The 17,716-nt window shown below is 30.3% G+C and overlaps 3 protein-coding genes and 1 long non-coding RNA gene across 10 annotated transcripts; 2 read left to right on the top strand and 2 right to left on the bottom strand.

The window, feature by feature from the left end:
* Positions 1 to 322: 322 nt before the first annotated feature.
* Positions 323 to 11,207, top strand: Shtd (anaphase promoting complex subunit 1). Of its 4 annotated transcripts, XM_070297368.1 has the most exons (22): positions 323 to 552; positions 1,306 to 1,446; positions 1,705 to 2,022; positions 2,315 to 2,385; positions 2,543 to 2,652; positions 2,797 to 3,066; positions 3,342 to 3,744; positions 4,042 to 4,231; positions 4,299 to 4,704; positions 4,818 to 5,801; positions 5,905 to 6,155; positions 6,426 to 6,684; positions 6,949 to 7,452; positions 7,819 to 8,026; positions 8,370 to 8,690; positions 8,799 to 9,027; positions 9,157 to 9,362; positions 9,586 to 9,925; positions 10,040 to 10,223; positions 10,357 to 10,656; positions 10,743 to 10,871; positions 10,944 to 11,206. In XM_070297368.1, exons 1-22 carry the CDS (start codon positions 529 to 531, stop codon positions 11,033 to 11,035), a joined length of 5,940 nt encoding a protein of 1,979 aa, XP_070153469.1. In that variant the 5' UTR covers positions 323 to 528; the 3' UTR covers positions 11,036 to 11,206. The 4 variants fall into 4 exon arrangements, with proteins under 4 accessions (XP_070153469.1, XP_070153467.1, XP_070153466.1 ...); XM_070297366.1 differs by having other exon boundaries at positions 1,306 to 1,422; positions 10,743 to 11,207; XM_070297365.1 differs by having other exon boundaries at positions 10,743 to 11,207.
* LOC138934009 (uncharacterized) lies at positions 2,818 to 7,429 on the bottom strand. The gene is made up of 3 exons (XR_011447079.1): positions 6,921 to 7,429; positions 5,688 to 5,762; positions 2,818 to 3,557 (listed from the first exon to the last, which is right to left on the bottom strand). It is a non-coding gene; the product is annotated as an uncharacterized lncRNA (long non-coding RNA).
* A 329-nt stretch (positions 11,208 to 11,536) lies between the features above and the next one.
* On the bottom strand, positions 11,537 to 13,097 carry LOC138933965 (rhomboid-related protein 4). Of its 2 annotated transcripts, XM_070297276.1 has the most exons (3): positions 12,973 to 13,097; positions 12,499 to 12,887; positions 11,537 to 12,257 (listed from the first exon to the last, which is right to left on the bottom strand). In XM_070297276.1, the coding sequence occupies exons 2-3, from the start codon at positions 12,619 to 12,621 to the stop codon at positions 11,637 to 11,639; spliced, it is 744 nt and encodes a 247-aa protein (XP_070153377.1). In that variant the 5' UTR covers positions 12,622 to 12,887; positions 12,973 to 13,097; the 3' UTR covers positions 11,537 to 11,636. The 2 variants fall into 2 exon arrangements, with proteins under 2 accessions (XP_070153377.1, XP_070153376.1); XM_070297275.1 differs by having other exon boundaries at positions 12,499 to 13,097.
* Positions 13,098 to 13,356: 259 nt separating this feature from the next.
* Positions 13,357 to 16,798, top strand: LOC138934201 (xaa-Pro aminopeptidase ApepP). Of its 3 annotated transcripts, none has more exons than XM_070297684.1 (7): positions 13,357 to 13,716; positions 13,837 to 14,023; positions 14,133 to 15,247; positions 15,325 to 15,651; positions 15,759 to 15,889; positions 15,993 to 16,168; positions 16,249 to 16,798. In XM_070297684.1, exons 3-7 carry the CDS (start codon positions 14,133 to 14,135, stop codon positions 16,369 to 16,371), a joined length of 1,872 nt encoding a protein of 623 aa, XP_070153785.1. In that variant the 5' UTR covers positions 13,357 to 13,716; positions 13,837 to 14,023; the 3' UTR covers positions 16,372 to 16,798. The 3 variants fall into 3 exon arrangements, with proteins under 3 accessions (XP_070153785.1, XP_070153786.1, XP_070153788.1); XM_070297685.1 differs by having other exon boundaries at positions 13,357 to 13,799; positions 13,975 to 14,023; XM_070297687.1 differs by having other exon boundaries at positions 13,417 to 13,462; positions 13,975 to 14,023.
* Positions 16,799 to 17,716: the final 918 nt, after the last annotated feature.

Genomic DNA, 17,716 nt, shown 5'->3' with positions numbered 1-17,716 from the left:
ATTGCATATATTTATACCAGAAACGCGTTTCATTTAACGACCGCAACGCTCACGGTATCATTTCATTCTTGTTGTTCACTAAAAGTTAAACAAAGACAGATGATGCTCGGGAGCGTTGCGGTCGTTAAGTGGAACGCGCCCCAGGCAGAAGTCTGACAATGAGAGAGGTTATGCGAATTGGAAACATTCGCTTTTCGATACTGTCGGTTAAATAGTTACCTACATTTACTGCGTGTCCGTGCTACATTCATCTTTTTGCTACTGCTGGTAAAATCGTCACCTGGTGCGTCTCGTTTCATGAAAAACGCCGGCATGGCTTCTCTCTACCTCTCAGACTTCTCTCTAGGCGGTACTGTTTAAAGATGATGTGGTTTTTGATGATTTGTATACGATTTGTCTCTCGAAAACTTTTATCGTGTTATTTTGTACGATTTGTATGCAGCATTGTCTAAGAAAAAAGTTAGCGGGTACTGATTTTTCGTATATTCGTAAACATAGTCAGCAAATCTGGATGAAACCAGGGAGAAGATGATCGCCGCCTCAGAACCGGTGGTAAAATATTGATTGTTATAAATTTGTCATTATATATATTTAATCATATGATTAAATTAAGAAAATACGCTTTTTAATAATATAGATATAGGCAAAAACATTTGTTTTAAAGCAATATCACAGCATAATGTAAAGATATATGTGACTGCTAAATTTTTCATTTATAATTAAGCTTTCTCTAATCTCTTTAACAATATATCACATTGTGGAGATATAATAACAAGTGACTTGAGATATTTGCTCTCTTTATTTTATTTTAGACAGGTGTCTATGTATTATTTTTCTATTGGAATTTTCAAGCTTAGGTTAAGTCTATTGCATACGATTTCTTTATACATCTATTGTTGTATTTGAACACATTGTTTTCTATAGATATTAATAATGATCTCATAAATTAGAACATTTCTAAAGTATGTACTGATTTATACATAAATTTCTCTTTTTGTCTGTATTTCCAAGAATTATTGGTTTATAAACGATAATTTGCAATTGTATTAATCTTTAAGTTTTAAAGTTCTTATAATGTTGGGTGAATAATTATCATTATAAATGTGATATATGTAATTTAATATTATAATGTAAATGTACTATTTTATATAAATAATAACAAAAGGAAAGAGATTTAATTAAATTATTTTTAATTTGTATTAATAAAATTTATAGAATAATTGAATGATAAAATAATAATTATATACATGTATATACTTGATATTTTCTCTCTTTCTTTCTTTCTTTCTTTTTTTTTTTTTTTAGGAATATACGCCAGGTGGCCGACAGATAATTTTAAACCATCCTGGATCATTAATTAGTCAACAGTTATCCAATAATCAAACAACTGGAGAAAATATTTTACTAAAAAGGTTTAGTGAAGTAAATATATCGGAAAAGTCTCCTGTAAGATTTTGGAAAGCAGTAAAGAAATGAAAATGGGGTTATAAGGAGATAAAAGAAACAGATTACAGTTAACAATATTTTGATATTGTTTGATTATATTTTTAAACATGGGAGTTGTATGCATATTGGTAAAATCAAATTTAGAAAACTAAATTAAACGAAAAAAAGAAATTATGTCTCCTAATAACTGTCATCTCTCATAATTTCCTCTTTTCCACCTTTTGAAATAACACTTAATGAAAAATTGTATTTATTTAGAAAGAGACGTGGTTGGTACGCAGTAATCAAACATGTGGAGAAGAAGAATTATATTACTCGGGTAAAGTTGCTGTTCACTGTAAGGGCAATCAAAATACTCGAATACTCGAAGCAACCTATACATGTGAAACAGATATTAAACATGCCCTTTGGTGTATATTTCACACGAATATCTCAGATCATTTAACTAAGGGTAAAGAATATGAGGCTGAGAGCTCTATTCACAAATCTTTAGAGTGTATCTGCCTGCTTGATTCGTATACTCTTAAGGTTTTTACAGAATGTGGCGAAGATTATGTTTCTACTTTACAATTTCAGGTAAAGACAGAAAAATTTTTTCTTTAACAAAACTTTGATCGATTCAATGATATTGTTTTTTTTTTTTTTATTTGGAAACTCGCATAGATACGAGTATCAAAAAATGTATATTATTAAAATTCAAGTTCAATTAAATTTTATTGAAGACAAAAAACCTGTATTATTCAATAAAACTATTGCTTATATATATTTTTTTCGAAAATGACAGCTATATTTATGGTAAAATTAATACAATCATTAAATAAATTGGAGATATTAATTTGTCACAATTGTAATATATTTATTGACTTAGGTTTCCGCGGTATGGCCGACAAAATATGGAATTATACTTGAAAAATGTCAAGTGCCAATTACAGATTCAAGGTATATATATAATTTATTAACAATAAAAAACTTATTTTTTATTGTTACAGTTTTATATCGTTTCTTTATATATATATATATATATCATATCTTTATCATATAATCATTATAACATTGAAATCTTAATTATAATATAATTTTTATATTTTATTTGCAGATATATATCGTTTGAAAACAGCAGATTACCAACTCAAAATGATAATTTACCTGTAGCCTTTTCATTAATGCATCCATTAGATGAGATTTGCCCTCTGCTTATTAAACATGGTAAATAATTTCTTAAAAATTAAATATGTGAAAAATAATAAATTATGCAAAATGTTATATGTATTTATGCAATTTACATAAAAATAAATTAAAGCCAGATTAATTTTTAATATATTATATGTACAATTGAATTAAATATTTTAGGATCTTTGTCATACATGAATGAATCAAATCAGCAAATTATATTTACTAGTTCAGAACCGTCGTTTGCAGTCATATATGATACAAAGTCTAATTTGCATTCAGTTTATAAAATTCGCAAAGCATTAGCTGAAGAATGCCAAATAGTTTGTGGAAATAATGACACGAGTTTACTAAATCATTCAATTAATATATCATCATTAAATATTGGCAGCAATTTATCCATCAATAAAAGCTGCGCCAACAAAGGACATCAAAGTCCCTTTCTTCTTGGTAAAAACATATTCATGTATAGCATATATATACAGCATATATATACATGCATGCATAATGGAATATCCCGGACTTAATTTTATCATAATGTATATAAATGTTTCATTGAGCATAATCATTTCTTTGATATAACTTGCGGTCTTTTGTGTATACCATATTGTTAAATATAAAATTTTTTTTGCTACAGCTGTTACAAATATGCTTATCGTAAAGTTAAATCCAAACAAAAAAATTGTGTAAAAAAAAATTAATATGTGAATAAATATATTCCACAGGAATTCCAAATTTACAAATAAGTAACAATACTGGTATAAGTTTAGGACTGTCTAATACTCCATTTGGATCGCGTACTGCCTCTTATAGTACTGCTTCTGGTGGACCATCACCTTCTCAGCAACAACAACACTCGCGCTCACAAAGCTCTATGGCTACCATTTCTCGTTGTCAATCGCCCACGCATTCAGCAGCTTTGTCTCCTCTGCTTGGAGCACCTGCAAATTCAAATATTTATCATAATAGATTACATCAGACTGTTATGATAACTACCTCGAGTCAAATATATAGTCCAATGGCTAGTTACAACAATATCCGATTAAAAGATGCTGCAATTGCAAGCAAACCTTTATATCCTGAAGTTTGTCTTGAACATGTATGGACAGAAAACATTGGTGTATCAAAGTAAGTAATGGAAGTTTGTATAATCTAGGAATTGAAATTAATAATTTAAGTTTTACTTATTATATATATGCAACAAGGATATCATAGAATAATAACTCGAATCTAAAGATTTACATTTAATTGAACTTCTTTATACAGTTATAAACTTAAAAATGTTGCAATTATATGTTTACTAATTTTTTCTTATTTATTTTTAAAAGAAATATCAACCTCTTACATTTTCAAATGTCGAACGACAAATACATATATTTCTCAATACTCTATATGATGCGCACTAATCATTTATTATTTCTTTAGAGATATTGTTTATGGTCGTGCATCAAAGGTTTTCTTAACATTGGATCTTGTTGGACAGAGTTATTTGGGCTATTTGGTTCCAAATCGTTTGCAACTATTTCTAGTGAGATTAGAAAGGACTAATAAACAACAACAAATCATTTTTGGAATGGTAACAAGCATTGCGGCCAAGGATGCTGTTAATTTGCCAGTTAGTACATTATAGACTCCTTATATCAACATAATTGATACTTGTGTAACAAATTTTTTTTTTCCAGAATTTGCACATGATAGCAATTGTAGATTTGTCAAATGGTATAGCATTATATACAGGAGTTACATGTGTGGGCAAATTATATATATCTGGTATACTGTCGAATCTTACGGGCAGTAATTATTTTTTATCAAATAGTAATTCTAAGCTTGCATCTCCATTTCCGAGACGAAGTTCCTTGATTTGTCAAAATAATGCACCTTTGTATGAAATTAAATTTGAAGAGAGCTTACATTTACTAAGTCCTGTAGGTGGTAATTGCGCTCGTCCACCAATACTCTTAGAAAATTCCTTACTGGATACAAATTTTCTTGCATTGAAAGACGCTGTAGGTAATGAGATTACCGTGGAATGTGGAAAAAAACAATACTTTCGTATAACATTACCTGTATCTAGCACATCTCCTTTAGGTAAGTAAGTGTAAGTTCTCGCGCAAAATGTTATTGATGTATAAGAAAATGCGCGAATAAATTAGTATATTTTATAATTTTAGAAAATAAGATTATAAATATATCTTTTATAGTTACCAAATGTTTAGATACATTACGAAGTGTGCTTCAAAGAGATTTAGCAATGCAATTATTGGTTAAATGGTACGGTGCTAGAAATGCTCCTGGTCCGCAAGATTTTTCACCAGTGCAAGAATGGGATCTCTTTCTTGTGGTTCTGTTCACATTAATGGGATATGATGTGGAGAAATTACATTTAATACAAAACAACGAGAAAGATCAATTTACAGAACGTAATAGTCCTATAGTGGTGCCTAAAAAACAGAAAATCAACAATTGCGGATCTACGGATGATTGGCTGTACATATTGGAATCAAACGAATTTAAAAATTCTCGAATATTTATCTCGAATGTACTAAAAAGTCAAAAGGTATCTAGCTTCCTTTGCACGATTCCCAAAAATGCTACAAAATCAAATAGCATTGGCAAAATAAATGTACAAGCCGTTCTATATCCACATCTTCCGCTCGTTTTATTTTCTCTTCATCTCTTATATGAGGAATTGAAGTTAAACAGCGTTATATCGGAAAGTTTACCATTACTCGGACAGTTACTGTATCAATTGAGTATAGATTTGAAGTTCGAGATGTACGCTCATCATTATTTTCTTGACTCCCCATCGTTATGTTATTTAAAAGGCGTAAAATCTCAGATCAGTGACTCGGATTTACAGAAAATAACAATTCCAAATTATATCTCTCGAAAACCGCCGAACATATTTGAAACATTAAATAATATGTTGAATGGAATAGAAACAACTGCATTCCCATATTTAAGTCACGTTAATCCAAAAACAAGAAATATGATATATTTAACAGTACTTGTGGCGAATGAAAACCATGTTGATGTAATAGAAGTGGAAAAGTATATCAAATTAATTATACCTGCTGGAAGTCGCATCGATCTTCAAAAAAGTGGAGGCAAGTCTGACAAAAAGATATTGAAAAAATTGGAGAGGCCTGCAACAGATAGAATAATATTATTGTATCATGAGATGGGTAAGATCATTCTCTTTACAATAGCTACTTAGAGATTGTAAGAAATTTTATTTTCTCTTTCTTCCCCCCATCCCCAAAAATATAAAACAAACTCTAATTTTAGGTATGACGAAAGAAGATCTCGAGATATTGCCACCTGCGATATCTCTGATGATAAAAGATGTCATGCATAGATGTAGAGAATGCCCACCACCAAATTGGCCTATGCATGCGTACGAGCTCGTAGATCGTCAAGATTTAGCCGCATTGGATAAGCATTTAAAACCATCGTCAAAATTACAATATATCGACGGCGAAACAAAGGATTATGGAATAAAGGATGAACAAGATGATGGCATGGAATTTGATGATATAGTATGTGTGTATGTGTGTGTGCGTGTGTGTGTGTGCGCGCGCGCGCGTATGTGTATATGCATGCAATTTCCTACGTTATTTCCTTTTTTATACAATTTCTTATAAAATTATTTTATATTAATATATAAATTTTTTTGATATCTAGTTTTGATCAATATATCATTTTTTTCTTTTTATACAGAATGTTTTGCATACATAGCTAGCATTTTTATAGTTTATTTCATATATTAAATATTCATTCACTCTCTTGTACTTTATTCATTTTTGTAGATATTAAAGTTACGATTTAGTAAGGATCATAGAGTCGCTGAAGTGCGAAGACTGCTCAATTCTTCGAAACCAGTAAGGATCGCGATAGTCCAAAGATCGAACGTAAGCGATCACGAATTTATAGAAGAGCAAGAAAGACATTTGCACACATTATGCACAAGAACAATGGCACTACCGGTAGCTAGAGGCATGTTTACATTGAGAACTTCCACACCGATGATAACAGAGCAATTACCCATTCCACGATTGTGTTTAACAGGTATGGTTGTATCGTACTTGAAATTAATATTTTTTTATGAATATTATACTAAGTTTATATTTCTACACTTTGCTCTTATTTATTTTCCCTTTTTAGAACATAAAAATATATATTTATTTTATAAAAATTAAGCTAAAACGAATAGACGTGTTGAAAGTTATCAAATATAGAAAGCAGGCGCTTTTAGTTGTAATAAAAGTAGGCTATTTCACTAATTATTATATAGAAAAACTAACTTATTCTCATTTTTTATTGTCATCACAGGCAAGGCACCTCCTCGTGGAACTACCGTCGAGTTAACTCACATAGACGTTGCACCAAATATGAATCTGTGGCCGCTATTTCATAATGGTGTAGCCGCAGGCCTATGTATTCATCCAAATGCCGCGAACATTGATTCGACATGGATAGTATACAATAAACAGCAAGAGGGTGAATATGGAGTAGAACACTCGGGATTTTTAATGGCTCTCGGTTTAAATGGACATTTGAAAAATTTAGCTCCTTTAAGTACATACGAATATTTAGCTGATTGTCATGAAGCTACTAGCGTTGGGCTCTTGCTGGGCTTGTCAGCGACACATCGCGGCACAATGAACGTATCTATGACTAAGCTATTATCATTACATGTGGAAACGCTTTTGCCACCGACGAGTATCGAATTAAATGTACAACAAAATGTTCAAATAGCAGCATTGATGGGCGTTGGTCTTGTATACCAAGGAACTGCTCACAGACATATTTCACATGCTTTATTATCTGAAATCGGTAATTATATAATTATATAATACACGTCCTTGGAGACATAATTTTACAAATCTCAATATATTTGCAAACATCAATATTCAATAAACTTTTAACGAAATGCGGAATATGCTGAGAAAGAAGAAGTTTAAACACTTCTTCTCGATTTTTGTTTCAAAAATGATAAAACATGATATTCAAAGAGATAATTGTAATATAGATAAAGAAATCAAAGCTATGCAAACATGATACTAGAAATTTAATCAATTTTCAATTAAACGGAAGAGATAAAAGTTTTGTCAAGTTATTTCTTTTTTCTAATAGACATACACTTTCCAATATATATTATATGTATTAACATATGTTAATATGTTAAACTTATTTTTGTAGGTAGACCTCCAGGACCTGAAATGAAAAATTGTGTGGATCGTGAATCATATTCCTTGGCAGCAGGACTGGCATTAGGCTTGGTCATACTTGGTTCTGGTGGTGGAGCAGATGTACCTGCAAGCATACCTGATACTTTGCACTATTACATGGTCGGTGGACACACAAGACCTTTCTCTGGAGCACAAAAAGATAAATATAAGTCCCCCAGGTATAATCAAGTTTGTACAGCATCTCTTATTCTCATCGATTCTTCTCTAATTTAAAAAAAGAATGGATATGTATGTTTGCGAGAAGCAAGAATCCATTTTAATAATACAAAGTTACATGTATAATATTTCACGAAATTTAAAATAAAAATAACATCTTTAAATTGAAAAAAATAAAGATGTTTCTTTTGATATCTTGGAAAATTAAAAATAAATTAATATATTTTTCGTGAAAAGCAAACTTGTGAGATAAAGTAGACAAATCTATTCTCACGAACATCTGCCATTACCATGGCATTCAAATTTTCAAGAGTTCAGAAATTGGAGTTTTTTATTACTTTGTAGTTATCAAATACGGGAAGGTGACTCGATAAATATCGATGTAACAAGCCCGGGAGCAACAATAGCCTTAGGATTAATGTACTTTAATACTGGAAATCATGCGGTAGCCGAGTGGATGCAACCTCCCGACACGCAGTATTTATTAGAATTTGTAAGACCAGATTTTCTGCTGCTACGAGTGCTCGCCAAGTCGCTAATTTTATGGGAGGATATCGAGCCAACCAAATCGTGGATTTCTAGTCATGTGCCTAATATCGTTTATAAATACAGATTACAAAAACCTACGCCGGAAGTTACACAGAATGTGGATTTGGAAACTATCAAGTGAGTAATATTTCTTAAAGCATTTATAATTTTTTTTAATTTTATTAATTTATTTTTGTATATTGTCTTTATTATCTAATCATGTTATTAATAATTTATAATTTACAGCCAGGCTTACTGCAACATTATAGCTGGTGCTTGCATGGCATTGGGATTAAGATATGCAGGCACTGCTAATAAAATTGCTTTCAAGACTTTGTACAATTACGCTCAGATGTTTACGGCATTGTCGCATAAAACTATGGCCGAATTGGCTGGCAAATCAACTGTTGAAACATGTCTGAATGTTGTTCTGCTTTCAACCGCAGTGATAATGGCGGGTACCGGTGACTTGGATGTAAGTCTCGATATTCATAACGGGTATGACAGTTGTGACAGAATTTATGGACTATTTAATATATATATTGTGTGTGTGTATGTATATATATATATATATATATATATATATATATATATATATATATAGATTATGAGAATATGCAGACACATACGCACTCGCATAGGACCCGCCAGCGGCGTTGTTACATACGGTTCCCATTTGGCAACACATATGGCTCTTGGTCTTCTTTTCCTGGGTGGTGGGAGATACACTCTTTCTAATAGTCCAAATGCAGTGGCAGCTCTTATAATTTCGCTTTTTCCAAAATTTCCAACTCACAGCAATGACAACAGGTTTGTATTATGTATTCTGTCAATTGCGTAATTCTCTATCCTGTCTTTAAAAGATATATAACTCTATTGATTTTTTAGAAAAAAAAACAATTTTCGTTTAGGGGAAAGACAGTAATAGAAATGAACAATTTAAATTATCTTATATTTTTTCTTAGATTATAAGCTTATTAAAGGAGATTTCATATTTAAACAATATATTTTAATATTTATATTATTGTGGCAGGTATCATTTACAAGCATTGCGTCATTTGTATGTATTAGCAGCTGAACCACGTATTATCTTACCAAGAGACATAGATACCGGTCAGTATTGCTACGCGACGATACATTTAACATTCGAGACTGACAGAGAGGCAGAAGGACAAGAGATTAGTCTACAAGCACCCTGTTTATTACCACAATTATGTAGTTTAAAAAAAATTGTATTGAAAGATACAAGATATTGGACAATTATATTTGAGAAGCATCACAATTGGCAACAATTAGAAAATATGCTGGAACGACATGATTTCTTAAGTATTAAGCAAAGAGCTGGTTGTTTATCGTACCTGGAAGATCCTCGTGTAAGATATCATCATTTTCATCTATATTTATGCATATTTCTTTCATTATTTCAGTGATAAGCGCGAATATAAATATATAATAAGTTATATAATTAATTTCTCATTTTATTATAGGGATTTAGAAGCTTAGTGGCCCAAACTCTAACGACGGAGAATGCAATCGCATGGGCTGCTAGGCCAGAGTACGTTACATCATTTACAAATAATAAGACTGTATTGAACATAATAACATATTTTTTACAATGGTCCAAAAGAGAAATCAATCCTTCTGAAAATATTAAATACGCGTCACAAAATGGTACGAGATTCAGTTGTATTCTTAATATGAATCTTAATTGAAGAGATTAGTAAACAATGAGTCAATTATATTCCAAGTAGTGTGTTTTGCATAATGACACTTTTATCGAACGACATTATTTGTAAATTTATAGATGTTCAATGGAAAATGCCGGAATCCGAACAATATTTTCTTCATATATTTGCAATAATAGTGTATGAATGCATTACAAAGGATAAAATAAATCTTATACCATTATGGTTGCGTATAATTAAAAGTCTGAAAGTTATTGAGGAAGAACCAAACAGCTTTTCAGTATGGCAAATAAAGCTTCTTTCATCACAACTATTGAAAAGAATCAATTCTGAAAATGATGCAAATTTGTTACTCAGTTTGGAAAGTATGCTTGCGATTAAACAAAAAACGGCGGTTATTCTTGATAAATGGGAGCATGGTAATTATTATATACATTACATTGTATTGATGCATTTCCTAATAATTTTGTTATATTCAACTTATTCGTTTTTCTATTTTCTATAGACATGAAACCTTTATTTAAACAGTATCTTACTAATGGAATGGTACAGGCTGATACTATATCTCTAGCTAAAATGTGCGCTTATTTTATCTTCTATGGTATACCATATCCAATCGATGATAAAGCAATCTGTAAGTCTCTCTATAAACATTTGTATTTATATTTGATAAGGGCACTCTTTATTTTCAATGCTTATTTTTTAGCAAATTGGATTATGACGGCGCAACGTTCCTCTGATATATCGAATATCACACTATACAAATTGTATAAAATTTTACAAACAATTTATAAGTAAAATCCGTATACTGTGATATATGTATCATCAAACCTTTTATATATTAAAAAAAGAACCTTGTTATATACTTTTTTTTCAAGTCATGATGCATCTTTTACTTATAATTTTTGCAAATAAAAATACTATTGTATGCTAAAATGTAAGACTAAAATAATATATTCTTGATCTTATTATAACAAGAATATTTACATAATAATTTTTAAAACTTTATTTATTGCATTAAACATTTAATGAAAATTTGTAAATTGCAAAAATAAGAAAAAGATTTAGAAAAAGATCTTTATTTGACATTTATTATATACTTGATCTAACTTTTAGGTGTTTTGTAAAATTTGATTTAATGTACAACCCCAACATAAAAAATTTATATCTTATTAATATTATATATACTAATACAAAAAAAAGAGAATACTATCAATATATATATATATATATAAGAATAAATATCATTTATCGAAATTATTTATTAAAAATAATTTTAATTTATAATTTATAATTATTTACAGTTATCACATGTATTTATTAATAATTTATTTTACTTATATAATTACTCTTGTGTATATATATTTTTATTATATATATTAAGTAATTATAAAATGTGTCAAGTAAACAGTGTGTTTCGTTTTCTATAAAATGGTTCTTTATGTAAAATGGGTGTATCAGTTATCATATGTATGAAATTATCAATTATTTCTCCGACAAATGTGTAAGAATATAAACATCCAACTAAGATACCACCCAAATGTCCGACCAAGGAAGAATTTGGAACTAAGAGATGTATTAATATCAATTCAAGCCACACAGCTAGTTTACTTGGTACTGTAAATCCACTGACATTATGCAATCTGTCACGTTCTTCACACAGCACAATTACTTTTAATGCAAATAATGTTGCGGAGAAGCCAATAGCGCAAGTTGTAAAATATCCATAATCTCCCGTTAACTGCATCAGCGTATATCCTAAAGCTACATACATAATACTACAGCCAGTGGATAGTATAAAAAGTAAAAGTACAAAGTTTGTTGTTCCATAGATGGGTTCTAAGTACGATCCTTTTAGAATGAAGGAAAACATGTTATAATACAGATGCATATCGGATCCATGTTCGAAATTTGAAAGAAAAAACGATCGCCAATCTCTGTATTTAATTACTTTTACAGCCGATATACATACTTCCTCCGCATTCCATGGCACTTGTACAAGTCCAGTGTACAACAAAGTCTAAAAAATAAATATTCAAGTGCGAAATTAGTGATCGAAATAAGAACGAAATATAATATTAATAATTATGCATGTTTGGAAGAAATTTGGTTACAGTAATATACATTTTAAAGAAAAGAATGTTTTCCACATACAAATGGTATTTGAAAAAGATGCATATTTTAATTGATTTGTTGCACACAAATATTGTTCTAGTAACTTTGCAATTAAAACTCACAGTATTTGTTACACTAAAAATTACCTGTACAATAACTCCGATTAAAGTAGTAGGTGGTATTTTATCCAGTCCGAAATTTAAGGTCTGCATACATAACAGAAATATTCCATACTGCAGGCCTCGCTGCCGTCTTTGGCTAGGCGTCATGATAATGTAGAATACGATACAATATTATACGAGGATTAATTTTACAACCGTCGAAAAATTAAATATGTATCAGATTTGATCTGTCTAATGAGTGTATAAGAATATAAATATTCAACCAAGACACCACTCAGATGTTTCACAAAGAAATAATTTATAATTGACGGGTTGCTAACAATTTACTCAATATTATAAATCCATTGATATTGTGTAACTTGATGTAATCTGTCGTGTTCCTTTCACAATCTAACACGTAAGTCACATGCTGCCTGAAATGTCAAGTGAATAGTATTTTCTTGCGAGTAACCTCATAAATATTCAAATGTACGTATTAATCTATAAATAGATATTTGCATTTCAAGTTTTGCTGGAGATGCATTTATTTGATGGTTTTTTTTGTAAAAAGGATCTGAAAAATTTAATTCGTCACTCGCCGTTGTAAAGAATAAAAACGGAATGTGTATTGTACGCTATACATATGTTTGTATATACCGGGGAGTATATACATACATACATACGAGAAAGCGATAGGGTAAAAATGGAAACGCATCTGATTCGCAATGCCATGTTATTTCTTCTAAACGTAAACAGACTAGGATAGTTATCGTTTGATTGGCTAATCAGGGACAAAAGCGACAAAGATTTTTGTTATTCTGATTGGTTAATTAAACACTTTGAAACTTTCGTGGCATCAAACGGAAACGGAGCTCATCCTAAATATTTAAATCTATGATTTGATTAGTCTATGATATATATTGAAAATCGAATAATCAAAAATCAAAACACCTTACAAGTTTATTGCCATCTGCGGACGGGAACGAACGCGTGTTTTGACACATTATGCGTGTGTTCTTTGTTTGGGCTTTATTTTTGGATTTTTGCCACTTCTAAAGAGGATTTTTGTATTTGTTAAAGGCTATCTAAACATAACAGTGCAAAAAAATATCTTCATTTAACGCCACTTCTCATCACATTATACGAAAGGTTCTGGTTGTATTGACCCTCGTTCGAGGCAGTTCGAGGGCAGGAGCCATTTAAGAAAGAAGAAAAAAAAGAAAGAAAACACTTTACATATATACATCGTGTCGAAGATTGTCTGTAATAGCGGAGTTTATTTTTTTTTTTTTTTTATTTCAAAACATTTTTCATACATTTATACACACATATTCAATAAGATAAAGGTATTCAGTTTATCATATGCAATTATTTTTTTATCAGGGAAAGATAAGAGAGAGATATATCTAATCTTTTCAAAAAATTATACGAGAGACAAGTTTATTATTCTGTTGATAACATGGCACTTGCGGTTCTATACACTTAAATGTAGGAGATATAAAAATCTATATCATTTTACAGTATTTTATCTTACCAGTGTGGCAAAGGAGTGGTCGAGAAATATTTCAAGGTAAGAAATAAGTTTTGTTGTATGTGAATAATTTTCACTTTTGTTTATATTAGTTTTCTCACATTGTTGAGCATAAAATAATAAAGTATTCTTTATGGCTCAAAAAAAGATGGTAAAAAGGAATGGACTTTGGAAGCTAACACAGCTTCGAGCATTAATGAAAAATGTTCAAGTTGGTGGAATTAGAGAAAAGGGCATCCAGGCATTAATTGTTAATGGAGAGGATGCGCATCAATCAGAATACTCGACTGAACGAGATCAAAGACGACGTTTTATCAGCGGGTTTCGCGGTTCTTATGGTACAGTCGTTGTTATGCATGACAAAGCATTGTTGTGGACAGATGGAAGATATTATGCACAAGCTATGTCAGAATTAGATCCGTTAGAAGAGTGGACTTTAATGAAAGAAGGTTTATTAGACACACCTACTATTGGCGTATGGTTGGCTTCAAATTTACCTCCAAAGTCTATAGTTGGAGCAGATGCTAATCTAATAAGTTATACAGAATGGGCACGATTGCATACCAGTCTAACTACTGCTGGTCATTGTCTAATTCCTCTTTCTGAAAATTTGGTAGATAAAGTATGGGCCGATGAACAACCAGCCCCTACGACTAATGTAATTTTACCTCAATCATTACGATATTCAGGCCAAAGTGCAGGAGATAAAGTAAGATTATGTCGTGAAACCATGAAGGAGAACAATGTGACAGTACTTGTAATAACTGCATTGGATGGGATTGCATACTTATTAAATTGGAGAGGGTCTGATATACCTTTCAACCCTGTCTTCTTTGCGTATGTTATTCTTACTCTAAAAGATGTACATGTCTTTGTAGATAGAAGTAGACTTAGCCAAGAAGCATTAGAACAATTAAAAAACGAAGATGTCGATCCAATTTTTCATGCATATACAGATATACATGTCTATATGAAAGAGCTCGTAAATTCATGTACAGATCAAGATAAAATTTGGATTAGCAATAAATCCAGTTATGCATTACATGCGGATTGCGGAGAAATCAAGAAACATACTGATATTACACCTATTAGCATTATGAAAGCGATCAAAAATCCGATTGAAATAACGGGTATGAAAGCGGCACATGTGAGAGATTCTGTCGCTCTCGTTAAATATTTTGCTTGGTTAGAAGACAAGATCAAGAATGCAAAAGAGCACGTTACAGAAATTTCAGGTGCAACGCAACTGGAAAAATTCAGACAGTAAGTCAACTTACAAAACGATTTTTTATAATGCATTTTTTACGATATAAAAGAAATCTTTGTTTTTCTTTTATAAGGGAGCAAGATCATTTTGTTGGATTAAGTTTTACGACTATATCATCTATTGGTCCTCACGGAGCAGTTATTCATTATTCACCCACGGTAGAGACTGATATGCCTATTACAGATAAAGAACTTTATCTTTGCGACTCTGGCGCACAATATCAGGATGGTACGACAGATGTAACGAGAACTCTACATTTTGGCGAACCCACGATTTTTGAACGTGAATGTTTTACTAGAGTATTTAAAGGACAGTGCCGTCTTTCGACAATGATATTTCCTTTAAAAACAAAAGGAAATTACCTTGACACATTGGCACGTGAAAGCTTATGGAGTGTTGGGTATAGTAAACACTACTTTCTATGAAAATATAAAGCAATTTATAAAAGAATTTTATTAAAGATTTATTTTATATATATAGGTATATATAACTGAATTAATTTTATAGCCTTGATTATCTTCATGGTACTGGTCATGGAGTAGGATCCTATCTTAATGTTCACGAAGAGCCTATCGGTATTACATGGAAGCCACATCCAGATGATCCAGGTTTACAACCCGGGATGTTTTTATCGAATGGTATGATTAAAATATATAAAACAAATACGCCATTAATTAAAAAATTAAAAACAATATGATATAAATAAGTAAAAATGTATGGGTGTGTATTTTTGAACATCAGAACCAGGATATTACGAAGACGGAAAATTCGGTATTAGACTGGAAAACATTGAATTAGTTGTTTCTGCAAAGACACCTTACAATCATAAAAATCGAGGATTCATTACTTTTGAAACTGTGACACTTGTACCTATTCAAACCAATCTGCTTGATGTATCGATGCTTACAGATAAGGAGGTATATATATATATATATTTTTTTTTTATTTTATTTAAATATTCCATTTTCTCTCTTATGTTTCATATATCTTATTTCAGATTGAATATTTAAATAACTATCATGCAAAATGTTTGAAGGTTTTGAAACCTTTGTTACAAGGAGCAGAAAATATTCAGGCACTTAAATGGCTGGAAAAACAAACCCTTCCTATTTCTCATTAATCGTTCTATAATGTCAATTTAACAATTTTTATAATATGTTTTGAATTATATAAAATCTTTTGAGAGAATATGTAGAATATAATAAATTTGATTTAAATTAATTAATATTTTATTAAGGCAGCAAATATTTGTGGTTAGTATACACGAAGGAATCAAATATAAGTAATTTGTATGCACACAAATGACAAGATAACGCATTATGATATATCCATTGATATATGTGTGAGCTTTTTGAAGATGGATATATATGGACAAGGAACAAGGAACGAATAATGAAATATAATCATATCTTTATAACGTAAGAATATATTATTTTAATTGGGTTTTATAATTATAAATTTAATGTATATTATATTATAAATGATTATATAATATAATATTTTATATTAAATTTTTTTTTTATTCAAATTGAAATATTGTAAATTTTTTTACTGCTCATCTATCACATGGTTCAGTGTATCAAATTTATGTATATATAAATGTGCATTTATATATACATATAATAAAATAAAAAAACATATATTGCTTTTTACTTGTAAGATCTTGTTAATTGACTTTATACTTGAAGTTTGGAATTTCCAATTTGAATGTATCATATCTATACATATATATTTGCATGCATCAGAATTTTGAGTCACTTAAGCCAAACTTTGATTAATTTAATCGGCGATTAATTGGCAGAATTGTTTACAAAAATTTTCTATTCTAATTAAATAATTCAATATTTATATACTTATATTTTAAAGCTAATTCAAATATTATACTAAATGAATTAATATCCAATAGGCCCAATTCGCTCTTGAAAAAGGATTACAGTTATGTTTAAAATTTAAATTTTTTAAATGTGATTAATGTTAAAAATATTAGAAATATATTGATATACATAATCAACAAAAAGAATTAAAATTTTTGCCATTTTCAATAATTTATTGGCTTTAGTAATTATTAAAAAAAAATCAGGATTCAAATTTTTGCTAAACAGAATCGAAATTCGAATTTCGGCTAAGTGGGGTTCGAGTCTCCGCTAAGCAGGATTTGAGTCTTGGCTAAATGGGGTTCGAGGTTTGGCTAAGTGGGTTTCATGTCTCGGCTAAATGGGGTTCGTATCTCGGCTAAGATAAAGTTTGTGTTTGCTAAGCAAAATCAGACGATCAGAGTCTCCGCTAACGATAAGTCTTACATTGTCCACGCTACGAATAAAATTATGATCTAAAAGCGGAAGAGTGGAATAAAATAATTTAATATAAATAAAATATTATATAGAATAACCTAATTTAATAAAAAAAAAAAAAAAACCGAGTATCACGAGAAATGATCGTCCGGTATTCGACTATTTTTTAATTAT

Source organism: Polyergus mexicanus, unplaced genomic scaffold (genome assembly GCF_030449975.1).
Source record: "Polyergus mexicanus isolate NDT 795.1 unplaced genomic scaffold, iyPolMexi1.0 SCAF_6, whole genome shotgun sequence".
Classification (NCBI taxonomy): domain Eukaryota; kingdom Metazoa; phylum Arthropoda; class Insecta; order Hymenoptera; family Formicidae; genus Polyergus; species Polyergus mexicanus.
The sequence above is the reverse complement of the archived record's forward strand: the minus strand, read 5'-3'. Positions and strand labels throughout refer to the sequence as shown.

Bases quoted from the DNA above. Each gene is read 5' to 3' on its own strand.
- Shtd (XM_070297365.1), top strand. From the start codon at position 529: ATGATCGCCGCCTCAGAACCGGTG. The intron at 2,386-2,542 runs GTATATATATAA...TTTTATTTGCAG, and splicing joins GTGCCAATTACAGATTCAAG to ATATATATCGTTTGAAAACA. The intron at 5,802-5,904 runs GTAAGATCATTC...CTCTAATTTTAG, and splicing joins ATTATTGTATCATGAGATGG to GTATGACGAAAGAAGATCTC.
- LOC138933965 (XM_070297275.1), bottom strand. From the start codon at position 12,621: ATGACGCCTAGCCAAAGACGGCAGCGAGGCCTGCAGTATGGAATATTT. The intron at 12,258-12,498 runs GTAATTTTTAGT...TTTATTTTTTAG, and splicing joins TAATCGGAGTTATTGTACAG to ACTTTGTTGTACACTGGACT.
- LOC138934201 (XM_070297684.1), top strand. From the start codon at position 14,133: ATGGTAAAAAGGAATGGACTTTGGAAGCTAACACAGCTTCGAGCATTA. The intron at 15,890-15,992 runs GTATGATTAAAA...TTTGAACATCAG, and splicing joins CGGGATGTTTTTATCGAATG to AACCAGGATATTACGAAGAC. The intron at 16,169-16,248 runs GTATATATATAT...ATCTTATTTCAG, and splicing joins CGATGCTTACAGATAAGGAG to ATTGAATATTTAAATAACTA.